General features: G+C 46.7%; 1 protein-coding gene across 1 annotated transcript; it reads right to left on the bottom strand.

Annotated features, from left to right (window-relative positions):
• Nucleotides 1-12,583: 12,583 nt before the first annotated feature.
• LOC137815683 (uncharacterized) lies at nucleotides 12,584-13,789 on the bottom strand. Its single transcript, XM_068618796.1, has one exon. The coding sequence runs from the start codon at nucleotides 13,787-13,789 to the stop codon at nucleotides 12,584-12,586; it is 1,206 nt and encodes a 401-aa protein (XP_068474897.1).
• Nucleotides 13,790-13,995: the final 206 nt, after the last annotated feature.

A 13,995-nucleotide genomic window follows, 5' to 3' on the forward strand; every position in this document is an offset into this window, starting at 1 on the left:
TATAGGCAAGATAAAATCCTTCTCGTCTTGAACGAGTTCAGGTATGGCGAAGAGGGTGGAAGAAGCTTGAAAGGTGGCTAAGGTAGGTTCGAAGAGAACGCCTAGCCAGCCAGTCTCTAGCTCTGAAGTTCAGGGAGGTAAAGGAAGATCCCAAAGGGCATTTCTTCCTCAGATAAGGAAATGACTGCCAAAGCATGAGGCTGGAAAAAGCTGGTGTTACCAAGAGGTTTTGGCGATCGGGAAAAGTTCAAGCGACGGTGAGAAGGTTGAAAGACTTGTTTGATAAAGCAGGTCAAGTGGGACGTTGTTTGAACCGATAATTGGGTCACAGTTCGTTGCTTGGACACTTTTCTTATGATCAGGTTAGTGCCTCAAGGGTACAAGTTGCTTAAAGCGATCATTGCTTAAGTTTGAATCGGCTCGAAGCAGTTACGCCAAAGGTCATGTTTGCAAAATCGCTAAGTTAAACGCAGCAGAGTTAAACATACAAAGAAGGTAAAAGCGCTCAAAAGAAGTCGGAAGAATATCCAAGTTTCGCTATTGAAATGAGTAACTGTTCAAAACACGTGTGCAAGAGTTTTTACAAGGTAAATACAGGTGAATTTATAAAGAAGCAGATGGGGTGGAATTGGTTGAGCCTTCGGCGGGAACGACCTTTCCATCTACTACTTCATTGTTTAATGACACCATGCTGAGGTCGAGATCAGGGAATAGGCATGCGAATTGCTCCCGAGCGGCTTCGAATCCAGCAGTCAGAATCTGGGCAGAATTTAGCTTAAGTTCTTCAAATTGTCCTTGAAGCTCTTCAACTTGTTTCTTGAGCTCCTCGTTCTGCTGTCCCAGCTCTTCGGCTTGTTTCTTGAGCTCCTTGTTCTGCTGCTCCTGCTCTTCAATCTGTTTTTGGAGTTGTTTGTTGGTCTCTTGAGATGGAGAAGGTCGTCAGTAACCTTCTTGGATTCTGTTCGAGCTTGGGTCAACTCGGCAGCCATCTTCTCTTTTTCCTTGTTCGCCTCGGTGAGATCAGCCATGGCGTCATCCCTTGCTTTTTCTACTTGCCCAAGCAGCTTCTCGCGGTCGATTGACCTTTGCTCCAGTTTTTGTACCTTATCGGCATTAGCTTGAATGTGAGCCTCCAGGTCGCTCGCCTTGGTGCGCAGAGGCACGATTCTGCTTTCAAGTTCAACTTTTTCTTGGGCAAGTTCATGGACTTTGCGGCGAAGGTCAGCAGCTTCCTTGCGCGCAAGCCTAAGCTCGGTGCTGAGGGCATCCTCTACTCGGGAATGTTCCATTTCCGCGAGCGTCAGGCTGAATGCCACCTTCTCTACCTCAACCTTCATTGTGTTGTTTTCGGTCTTGAGGTGGTAGACATCGTCTTGAAGCCGCCTGGTGGAGCTCTCCACAGCCCTCGTTATGATCGATGGGATATCCTCTGCTATGGTTTTGAGTTTGGCGGTCAGAGGTTCCCACATCCTTGTAACCTCGAGGGAAAGGTTCGCGGCTTGGAGAGGCGCCAGGGGGGCTTGTTGAGGGTTCTCGTCGCCACCTTCCTTAGCAACATTTTCAGTGGTTGTTTCCTAGCGTGGCGACGCAATCGGGGACTCGGTGATTAGGATTGGAGAGGTGTGAGCGACCTCATCCCCGATTGGAACGATTCCTGCAGCTGAAGTGTTGGAAGGAGGGCCCCCTCCTGCTGATATATGTGGTGTGGAGGCGCTCGGGGGGTCCTCCAAGAAATTTGGCTCTGGGGCCTCAGTTGCAGGTGGCGCAGTGGCCAATGGAACTGCTTGGACTGGTGGTGAAGGGGCTTGTGGTGCTGGTGATGAGGGAGGAGGAGCGGGTGTTGATGGTGGTGTTGAAGCTGGAAGAGGGGGCGGGGCAGGTGGAGAAGATGGTGCCACCCTCTTCCTTTTCGTGACAAGGCCATCCTCTGTGACCTCGTCGTCCTCTTCCTCATCCTCTTGGACAACTTGGGGGGCTTTCCGCTTTGGCCTTTTAAGGACCAGTTTCTTTCGTTGGGTGGGCGCCTTAGGCGGTGATCGCCCCTGGATGATGGCCTTCTCGACCGCCGAGTTGGGAACCGTCTGGGAGCCGGTCGCCAACCCGTGGTTGCGGGCGAGCGCCTTCAAATCGGCGAGCATGTTCTTACCCAACATGGTGTCTGCATGAAATGAAAGTGCATAAGTTAGCTCAAAGGAGAAAGGGGTAAGTGTACAAGACAATGAGACAGCAAAAGCAGGCATATGCAGAAAAGATAGAACCAAAGTCTTGTGTGTGTCGCACAAGACGCCCAGAAACAATATCAGAAGCAATGTCAAGACAAAGATGTAGCGTCCTAACCTATTTGGAATTCCAACTGGTCCTCAAAGAACTCGAAGGAAATCAGGGTGGGGGTCAAGAATGTTATATGGGCATCTGCCACCCTCTTCCAGAAGAGACAAAGGTCTTTGTCCAAAGCTCCCATGCTATCAGGACTTCTGGGCCTCCTGAAGCAGCTCTTGGACTCCTTTTTCCCCTTGTCCACCCAGTACAAGGGGAAACCGTCGAGAAGGGAAGTGTCTTTGTCATTTGCGCGAACCTGAATGAACTTCCCCTTCCAATCCTTGTACGACTGCTGGAAGATGGTGAAAATGGACCTCCCAGCAATGGCGTTCAGGCTGACCCACAGGCGATCTCCTGGGTGCTTGGCCTCGAACAAGAATAAAAACACGTCCACTGACGCGGGCAACCCCAGGTGGGCGCACGTTATCTCGAAAGCTCGGACAAACGCCCAGCTGTTGGGGTGAAGCTGGGCGGCAGCGATATTGAGCTCGGTTAAGAGTTCCCTCTCAAATCGAGTGAGAGGGAACCTGAGTTTGACCTTCTTGAAGAAAGTGGCGTAGACGAAGCAGAAGGGCCCGTCGGCGCTCACTTTATCATCGGCGCACACTGGCAGAGTGGCGGGGCAAGGCAGCACCATCATTCTCTCATCATGCTCCTTGTGGAACGATTGGTGGGCCTCGTCCCCATTGGTCAATCGCAGAACCGCTCCTGCGGTGTTCACCGACGACGTTTCCTTTAAGAGGGTTGAGTTAGCCCATGGGTATAGCGTCTTGAAGTCTGGCAGTGGGATGGGGGCTCCTCCAGCGTTTGGTGGAGTCGCCTGGGCCAGAGCGGTTTGAGAAGACGCAGGCCTCACAGCCTGCGAAGAGGGAGCACCACGAACTTGCGTAGAGTCGTGTGCTTGTGAAGGAGGGTTTCGCGCTGATGGAGGGGGATTCGGGGTGATCTTCGTGCGAGTCATGATAGCAACTGCAAACGAAGGTGGAAGAAAAAATAATCAGGAGGGTTACAAAGGCTGACTCGATCATGAAAGGAAGGTGAAAGACGAACGAATGTGAGTTCGTTGCGACGATCGACAAAGCCCTAAGTCACGCAGAAGGAGAAATGGAAAAACAGCCCACAGCGTATGCACCAGGCAGTTACAGGATGATGCAAAACGGTGAAAATGCAAGAAAACCCAGCAGATGAAGGAAAGTAGTTACCTTTCGATGATCGGGAGAATGTTAAAGGGAGGTAGTGATCTAGAGCGTCGAGGAACGTCGAGAGCTTTCGCAGAAGGAAATAAGAGCGTATGCAAGTGTGAAGAAGTGATGGAACAGTAGGAGCGTAAGGGGTTTAAGGGTTTTCGAAACGGTTTTGGGAAACGCTAACGGCAGATGAAGATAGCCGTTGGTGAGAGCCACGTGTCGAACGATGCGCGAAGGGTTTGGTGGAGCGTCAGAGCAGCAGAAAGTACTATCGCTTGGAATTCTGCGCCCATGCCACGTAGACCGGTGTTAACGAAGGCTTTTTCAGTCTTTTCGCTAAGACAAGTCTTCGCTTAAGACTGGGGGGCTTGTGTACCGCCCTGGTGGTCGGGTGCGATGACGTGGCATCCTGCTACGGTATAGGCGTGGTGACAAGGCGCCAGGTTGACAGTTGGGAAGGAAGTCGGGAGGCACGTGTAGTCGCCGATAGTTAGGTTGGCGTGTTCCGATCTCCAGCTTACCAGAACAGGCGATCGCCAGGTTGGGGATGAAGTCGCCAGATGCAGACTCGGGCGACCAGGCAGTCGGAGATCGCCAGAACGAGCACATCGCCGAAGATGAAGGAGAAGCAGATTATGAAGGCGGCCGGCGAGACCACAGGGAAGGTGTATGAAGGCCCTACCTCGCCAGTTTCAGTAGAGATCGCACTCCTGAGTTAGCTATGCACTGGGCAGTACCATGCATAGGTAACTTAGCCAAAATGAGAGAAGAATCAGTGCCAAGTCAGGGAACCCCAGATGATGGCACGTGTACAGTTGGATACGAGCCACGTGTCCAAGTCTGTAACTGCCAGGAGAGAGAAAACCATCAGGTATATAAGAGTTCCTAACAGATTTTCTAAGGTACGCACGTTCAGTTCATACACTCTACGCTTGCGAGTGACAGAGCTGTTTGTGAGAGAGATTTGCACGGTTCCAGTTCTTAGTATTTGGTGATACCGTCACTGACTTGAGCGTCGGAGTGCGATCGGCCGCAGCGGCGCCGTATCGTTTCTTTGCAGGTTCTTGAGATAGATCCAGAGGAGGAACAGAGGTGAGAAGCGGCGCGCACGTCGATCCTTTGACGAGGCATTCTCCAGCGCTCCGGTCAACAGGCAGGATCACTTTCAAGAACCTTGCTCTTGATGCCAATTGTTAGGATCGATGGCTAAAACAGGGGGTGAATTGTGTACCGCCCTGGTGGTCGGGTGTGATGACGTGGCATCCTGCTACAGTATAGGCGTGTGGACAAGGCGCCAGGTTGGCAGAAGGGAAGGAAGTCGGGGGGCTCGTGTAGTCGTCAGTTGTTATATTGGCGTGTTCCGATTTCCAGCGTACCAGAATCGGCGATCGGCAGGTTAAGGATGAAGTCGCCAGATGTAGATTCAGGCGACCTAGTCATCGGAGATCGCCAGAGCAAGCACATCGCCAAACATGAAGAAGAGGCAGATTATGAAGGCGGCCGACGAGACCACAGGGAAGGTGTATGAAGGCCCCTAACTCGCCAGTTCCAGTAGAGATCGCACTCCCAAGTTAGCTATGCACTGGGCAGTACCATGCATAAGTAACTTAGCCAAAATGAGAGTAGAAGCAGCGCCAAGTCAAGGAGCCTCCAGATGATGGCACGTGTACAGTTGGATGCGAGCCACATGTCCAAATCTGTAACTGCCAGGAGAGAGAAAGCCACCAGGTATATAAGAGTTCTTAACGAACTTTCTGAGGTACACACGTTCAGTTCATACACTTTACGCTTGCGAGTTAGAGCTGACTGTGAGAGAGGATTTGCACGGTTCTTGTTCTCTTAGTATTTGGTGATACCGTCATTGACTTGAGCGTTGGAGTGCGATCGGCCGCAGCGGCGCCGTACTGTTTCTTTGCAGGTTCTTGAGGTAGATCCCGAAGAGGAACGGAGGTGAGAAGCGGTGCGCACGTCGATCCTTTGACGAGGCAGTTTCCAGCGTTCCGGTCAACAGGCAGGATCAAATTGTTTTCAAAAGATTTTCACAAATACTTTGCTTAGAATGAAACTTTAACAATCAACTCAGAAAATCAATTCAGAAAGCCAAACAAATTACCAAACAAAAACAGATATCAGAATTATAATCGGTTAAAATAACGATTTAACTGGTTGTTTATGGCAGCGGAAAATATCAAACAATTATGGAGAGAAGAGATAGAGAGAATTACATAAAAGGTTTATATTGGTTCACTCTATCCCAGAGCTACATCCAGTCCTCAGTCAAACCACTGAGTATTTCACTATGTAACCAATCACAGATTACAAACACACAACACAAAGAGGTGACTTTGAATCCCACAAAGCCTACTCACACAGCCAACACCTCAAGCCAGAATCACACTGACTTTACAGGATTTTACAACAGTTTTACAGAGAGTAATATGATCAATTACAAGAACCTAAACAAGGGTAGAAAACACCTGGAATCACAATACACCAGAAACCCTATTGATCAGTTCTTGAATCACAGCAAAGCTCAAAAGCAATCTTGCTAAAACTTGGTAAAACACCTTTTCACAAACAGTTGGTAATCTCTCAAATCAGAGTATCAAAATTTTCTGTTTTATCAATCTTTTCACATTTGAAAGAAGACTAGTTTTATATTACTTGAGAAGCTACCGTTGAAGGTAGATTTGAACATCCAAATTAGTTAAAACAGGTTTTCAAAAAACTGTTATGAAAACTTACATTTAATCGGTTAAAACTGCTATTTAACCGGTTGAATGGTTATGACAGTTATAAACTGATTCAAAAAAATAGTTTCAAACACCTTTTCCAGTTAAGTGACAAACAACCGATTATCTCGAAACTTTAATCGGTTGTTTTCCCTTTGCATGGAAAAACACTTTAATCTTTAAAATAGATTGAAATAAGCTTTGTTTGAGAATCAAGATTGATCTTACAAAGATTTTAAACCTCATAACAGAACCTAAACCTAAAACACAACACAATTTCAGGCTTTGTGAGGATTTGATACATCAAAGCTTCTCATCTTCAACATAAATAAGAGGGAACACTCATAGTGAAAGGTAATGTTGCTTTAAACTCAATGTACCGTCCCGTACCCGGGCGTTGACAAAGTCAAGGTCAAAGTCAGCGTCGAGGTCGAAGTCAACATAAGGCGCCGCCTAGGTGAGGCGACGCCAAGGGCAAGCGTCGCCAAGGCAAGGCGTCACCAAGAGGCAAGGCATCGCCAAGAGGAAGCGCCGCCAAGATAAGACGTCGTCTAGCGCAGGTGTCGCCAAGGTAGGGCGTCGCCAAGGTAAAATGTCACAAAAGCAAGGCAACCACAGTGTTGCTCCCCGATACCCATGGGTAGGAAAGACCATGGAGGGAGTGACGCCATGGGGAGGCCTCAAACCCCGATAACCCGGGGTAGCAATAAAGGGAAGAGAAAGGTGGCTTCAAGGCCATAGTACTAGCGCCAGTGGAGAGCAATCTGACTCGCGAAGTGCCCATGTCGCCCCAGAGAAGCCCTTGGGATAGTTACGACTCATGAGAAGGGTCACGCCCAGGGGTAGCCAGGTGCAGGGTACGAGAGGGAGGTAGATACGCTCTCAAAGCGAGTGACTAGAGGTTTGGGGGCATGAGTTGGCACCCAAAGAGTCACCCCTTGCGCAGATGCACTCCCAGGAAGGAGGGCTCACACGAGGAAATACCCCCAAGTGGGGTCACGGTGCTGTGAGGCCCTCCACGTGTAATAGCAACCAAGTCAGAATAGAAACATCAATTTGTCAGGTATAAGGTAATTAAAGCTATTTAATAAAGTTTACGTTTTGAGCGTTTAAGGTACTTTAAATGCTCCAAGCGGTTTAAACGTCTTAAAGGCGCTGAACGTTTCATAACCTTAAATGCGCTTTAAGACGCTTTAAATGTTAGAGTAGTTTAAATGGAACCTTGGACGTGGGAAACAGGGTTCGGACTTTTGGCGAATTTTCCCAGAATACACTCTAGTTGCTTGCTCGAGTCTTGAGGCTACGCACAAGGGACTAGAGAAAGGTTGTTTGCCAGAAGGAGAAAAGATACACAATACACAATTTCGTTTACCACCTTCAGAGTGCCATTCATGGTGCTCTGATACGGAGGTGCAGAGTTTTTGGTGTTTCTCGCTAGCTGACTTGAGCGTCAGAGTGCAAACGACCGCTAGGGCGCCCTTTTGTCCTTCTTTGTAGGTATTCACAAGTAGACAGAGGGAAGGTGTCCCTAGTTGACGGACAAGGTTGCGCACAAAGACGTCCCAGGTCAACCGGCCGGAACACTCAATATATTCCTGAAATTGACCTCTTCTAACTTGACTGTTGGAGTATCTTTGAGGTACCTTCCTTCTCGAACATCCAAAGAGAAAAAATAGAATTGAAGAGAAGACAAAACTATTCGATAGGGAACATTTGGTATCGAAATTGTAAGAACAGTTTGTATTTTTTTTTTAATTGAAGAAATGATCAAATCTTTGACTTAGGATTTAATTGAATAAAATAAATAAATAATATAAAATAATTAAATCTAAGAGTATAGTAATTGTTAGACCGTGAGTCTTATTTTATTTTGTTTGAGTTTTATCATGACATATTATTCTTAATCAATTTTGGTGACGTCCTCTTTTATTTTTTACCAAATATCATATACGTAAACGTAACTTTAATTGTACCTTAATTAAATTGATAAAAAAAAAGTTTACAGATTTTATACAATTTTGTTATTGCGGATCATCTTTTTACTTTTAGATACTGTATTCATACATTTTTTTTTTGGTTCTACTTACCGTCAAAATATAGTACACTTTTCTCTTCTTTTTAAGTCTTCTCAGTCCAAGGGCATGGTATATAGTGAGTTGATGTGGGTAATTCTATAGTGACTAGTCAAGATAAAGGAGGCTCATCCAATTTTTCACAAGATAAAAGTAGTAGAGATTGCAAACGTTACACTGATGAGACCTATCAGATAGATTGTGGTTGTGTTGTCTTGGAGGATTAGGAATGTTGAACCTTGTCCTCTAAAGGTGGTGTTATTCTAAGCATCCACACTCCATTGTATTTCTCGCTTGTATCCTATATATGGAAGGTCATATATTCTTTGGAGTTTTATATTATCATTTACATGGAACATAGAGAAAATAGAATAAATACCATAAAAATATATTAATGATATATAGTTAAATATCATACTAATATGGAGTTTAAATTGTACTCTCATTTTTTCTTGTAGACCAGTATAAATTAATTCTATCTTATTCAATTCTCCTTTAAATTCCCAAGTTAACACCTCCACAACTAATCAAGTTAAACTTGAAAGAAAAGAAAGGCAAATGTGAATACACATAACAAATGAAAACAGAAAATAGAGCATACAAGAAATATAAGTCGAAATCGACATTAACTTCCATTAAGTAAAGGACTGAACAAAAACTTTAAAATTTGGAATTGAAAACTGTACCTGTTGTGGAGAGATGGGACCCAGGCACGGTCGGTTGACGTAGTGTAATTGTTGACGTGTCGATCTTCTTCTCCTTCGGTCGGTCGTTCCTTCTTGGTGTCTCCTTCGGTCGGGCGGGGGAGGGTACCTGCGAAGGCACTCCGACGCTCAAGTGAGTATGAGATTCTAAGTGTGGTTTAGTGAGTGAGAACGTACCTTTCTCTGGCTTGAGCACGGTATTTATAGGATTACCTAATGGGCTTTCTACCCCTTTGGGCTCAGGGTGGTTATGGATAGGTCTTTGCCAGTTGTGCTCCAGAATACCCGGGGAATATATCTTTAAATGCGTATTCCTTATTCTTCGGAGGTGTATCTTAACCACCTTATCTTGTTACATAAATATCAATATATCTTTAAATGCGTATTCCTTATTCTTCGGAGGTGTATCTTAACCACCTTATCTTGTTACATAAATATCAATATATCTTTAAATGCGTATTCCTTATTCTTCGGAGGTGTATCTTAACCACCTTATCTTGTTACATAAATATCCTTACATTTATTATGCGTTCGGTCAGTCGGCCGCGTGCGTTCGTCCGGTGCCTATCGGTACACTTGCCCCCCAGGCTCGAGGGGAATAAAAGCCGAAGAGTCGTAATGATTGTTGTGCATTTCGATGTGTCAGGCATTAAATGTAACGGAATGACGGGACGTGCTCTTTTGGTCGGATGGGACAGAGATCGATCCGACGGTGGAGATCGAGTGACGGTTCGACTTCCGACTGGCTGAGGTCGTAGGATGAATGTGCATCTGACGGTTGAGGGAAGAAGAGGAATGCTATAAATAGCGTTCGCATTTATTGACGACCGGTTTGGAGATTGCTTCCCACCTACTCTCCACCATCCCTACAACGAAGTTGATGGTGGAGACTTTAGAACTGCAAAGCCGGGCGCTCGTGGCGAGCCGAACGGTGATCGAGGAACTTGAGAGAGTTATGACCGTCACCGTTCCTCGCTTGAAGAAGGAAGTGACGGAAGCAAACCAAGCTTCAAAGGCGTCGGCCGGGATGGTCGAGAAGCTAAAAGGCCAACTGGAGGAGGAGCGGGCGGCCGTAAGGGCGTGTGAAGAGCAAAAAAGAGGGTTTGAGGTGCAATTGAAGGATGGGGCCGACCGGGAGGAGGCCCTCAAAGCTGAAGTGAAAAAATGCCAAGACTTTATGCTCCGCATAAGTGAGGAGTACTTCCGGCTGGGTCTTCAACAGGCGGCTTTATGCTCCGATCACGTTCAAGTAATGATAATTCTGATGCCGAACGAGGCATAAATAATTCTGATTACGTTAAAGTAATGATTTTGATGCCGAACGAGGCATAAATAATTCTGATTACGTTAATGATAATTCTGATGCCGAACGAGGCATAAATAATTCTGATTACGTTAAAGTAATGATAATTCTGGTGCCGAACGAGGCATAAATAATTCCGATTACGTTAAAGTAATGATAATTCTGATGCCGAACGAGGCATAAATAATTTCGATTACGTTAAAGTAGTAATAATTCTGATGCCGAACGAGGCATAAATAATTCTGATTACGTTAATGATAATTCTGATGCCGAACGAGGCATAAATAATCCGATTACGTTAAAGTAATGATAATTCTGATGCCGAACGAGGCATAAATAATTCTGATTACGTTAAAGTAATGATTCTGATGCCGAACGAGGCATAAATAATTCTGATTACGTTAATGATAATTCTGATGCCGAACGAGGCATAAATAATTCCGATTACGTTAAAGTAATGATAATTCTGATGCCGAACGAGGCATAAATAATTTTGATTACGTTAAAGTAATGATTCTGATGCCGAACGAGGCATAAATAATTCTGATTACGTTAAAGTAATGATAATTCTGATGCCGAACGAGGCATAAATAATTCCGATTATGTCATGGAATACATGGTCCATTAGTCTTTGATAAGTGGCCCCGGCATTTTTGAGTCCGAAGGGCATAACTTCATAGTAGAAATTATCGGAATCAATCATGAAGGCTGTCTTCTTTCGGTCGGCCGGGTGCATTTGGATTTGATTATAACCTGAGTAGGCATCAAGGAAGCTGAGGATGTGATGTCCGGCCGCCCCATCAACAAGACGATCAATGTTAGGCAGAGGGTAAGAGTCTTTTGGGCATGCCTTATTGAGGTCCGTGTAGTCAACGCACATTCGCCATTTTCCGTTCGCTTTCTTTACCATAACCACGTTGGCTAGCCATGTGGTGTAGCGGGCTTTCCGAATGAATCCAGCTTGTAACAATTTATCGGCTTCGTCACGTGCGGCTTGGCGTCGTTCTTCGCCTAGATGTCTTTTCTTTTGGGCTATTCGCCTAGCTTCTTTATACAGTGATAATCGGTGAGTGATTACCTGTGGGTCTACGCCAGGCATGTCAGCGGCCGTCCATGCGAACAGGTCGGCATTTTTAACAAGTGTCGTGCCAATGGCCATTCGGTCGTCCGACTTTAGTGAAGTGCCGATATGTGTAGCGTGGCGATCATCACGAAGGGGGAACGGATGCAAGTCTTCTCCTGCCTCCATACGGGGATCGTCCATGCGAGGGTCGAGATCAACAAGGGCTATCATTTGTCGACGGGACATGCGTCGTCCGGAATGTCGGGTCGGGGATCGTCCTCTTTTTTGCGGGAGTCGGTCGTCCGGATTGGTTGTGTAGAACCGTCGAGTTGGCTCATTTTTCAAACTTGCGACATAACATTCTCTAGCGGTTTTTTGATCGACATGGATTGTTGCAATGTCGTTATTTGCCGAAGGGAATTTCATGGCTAAGTGTGGGGTGGAAACAATGGCTTTTAACCTGTTGATGGACGGACGACCGAGCAAGATGTTGTAGGAAGTCTGGGCGTTAACCAGAAGATATCGTACGTTTATTGTTTTGTGGAGACCGTCTTCTTCACCAAAGGTTGTATATAAGTCTATATACCCCTTAGTGTCGACCCGTTCGCCTGAGAACCCTACGATTTGTTCGTTATAGGGTTGAATGTCTGCTTCTGGGATGTGCATTTTCTTGAAGATTTCCCAGTATAATATGTCGACCGAGCTTCCTTGGTCTACCAAAGTCTTGGCAATTGCGAACTTGTCAATTTCCACGGTGATTACCATAGGGTCGTCCTGGGTTGGATCTATGGCTGTGAAGTTGTCGTTAGTGAAAGTAATCGGAGGTATGTGTGGACGCCTCCTCGTAGTGGCATGAGCGGACTGGATGTCCCGAAGATGTTTCTTTCGGGCGAAATTTGAGCACCCGCCACCGGCAAAGCCTCCGGCTATATAATTTGCTTCGTGGCTCGGTTCGCCCAGGGTAACGGGTCCAGCAATCATGTTGATGACTTCGCGAACTCGTTGGCGTGGGCGGGCGTTTCGGTCGGGACTTGTGCTACGGGCGCGTGTACGCCGAACGGGGCTTTCACTGCGTTTCCGCAAAGCTTGGCTTTGGTCAGTTCGGCGTTTGTAATCGTTATGGTATGACCGGTCGACACCACGGGATGGACGGTCGGTACTCCGTGGTGGGGATCTTGAATTCCTTGTCCTCTTGACGAATTGTCACAAATGGCCAGCCTGGATGAGCTCTTCGATTTTGTCCTTCAACGCCTGACATCCTTCGGTTGTGTGGCCGAAGTTTCGATGGTATTGACAATGCTTAGCGGTATCTGCGTTCGGTGGCGTTTGATATCGCTTCAGTGTCGGGATTAAGTCCGTTTGTAGTGCTTCATCTAGGGCTCGTCCCCGCGGAACAGTTAAAGGGGTGTAACTGTTGAATCTGGGCATACGGCCTCCTCTATTCCGATCGGGCCTCTGAGTGGTTCGGACGGTCCGTTCGGCTTCGATTTCTCTTTCCTTACTCGGGATTTGATCTTTGAGGACTCCGGATCCGACGGCCTTGAACCGTTGGTGATAGTCGATGTGTTCTTCGATTTGCATGAATTTGGTTGCTCGAGTGCGGAGATCTTCCATGTCTTGAGGTGGTTTCTTGATGAGACTGTCGGCAAAACGACCCGGCCGGATGGCCGAGACCAAATGGTGTAATGCAACGTCCTGTTTGAGTCCTCGGATATTCATACATGCTTTGTTGAACCTGTCTAGAAAGGTTCTAAGAGGTTCACCTTTCTCTTGTTGCACCGATAGGAGAGACATGGAAGACATATGATATGGTCGGCTGGTGGCATGTTGGGTAGAAAATTTTGCGGCTAGGACGTCAAAGTCATCGATGGAGTTCGGAGGCAGCTCTGTAAACCAAGTAAGAGGTTCTCCTTGTAGTGACGTTGGGAAAACTTTACACCACACATTGTTATCTGTGGTGTACAAGGTCATCTGTGTTTTATAAACATTTAAATGCTCATCTGGGTCGGTCGAGCCGTCATAGAGTTTTATGGTGAGACCCCTCCATTTGTTAGGAAGTGGAGTAGCGATAATTTCGTCTGTAAAAGGATGAGCCCTTTTACTTGACTTTCTTTCGATTGTTTCAGCTGTGGAAGCAGGATTGGTTTCGGCCGGCGTAGGTATGCGAGAGGCGGTTCGGTCGGCTGCATGGGATTGTCCTTCTCGTTCAGGATTATCGACCTGTCGCTGGAGTCGCGCGTTCTGCTCTCTCAATAAGGCGATTTCTTCCTCTTGGCGGTGTCTATCCTCTTCGTATTGACGACGATCGTCCATCCCCTTTTGCCGCAGTTCCTCCATCTGAGTTTGGAGGGTTTGAATCATGGTCATCTGTTCTGCCATGGCGTCGTTGTTGTTCCTTGTTGCAACCATTATAGCTTTAAAAATTGAAACTTTGCCTCGGCCCCACGGTGGGCGCCAATTGTACCTGTTGTGGAGAGATGGGACCCAGGCACGGTCGGTTGACGTAGTGTAATTGTTGACGTGTCGATCTTCTTCTCCTTCGGTCGGTCGTTCCTTCTTGGTGTCTCCTTCGGTCGGGCGGGGGAGGGTACCTGCGAAGGCACTCCGACGCTCAA

Source organism: Phaseolus vulgaris, chromosome 1, assembly GCF_051622355.1.
Source record: "Phaseolus vulgaris cultivar YP4 chromosome 1, ASM5162235v1, whole genome shotgun sequence".
In the NCBI taxonomy this organism is placed as follows: domain Eukaryota; kingdom Viridiplantae; phylum Streptophyta; class Magnoliopsida; order Fabales; family Fabaceae; genus Phaseolus; species Phaseolus vulgaris.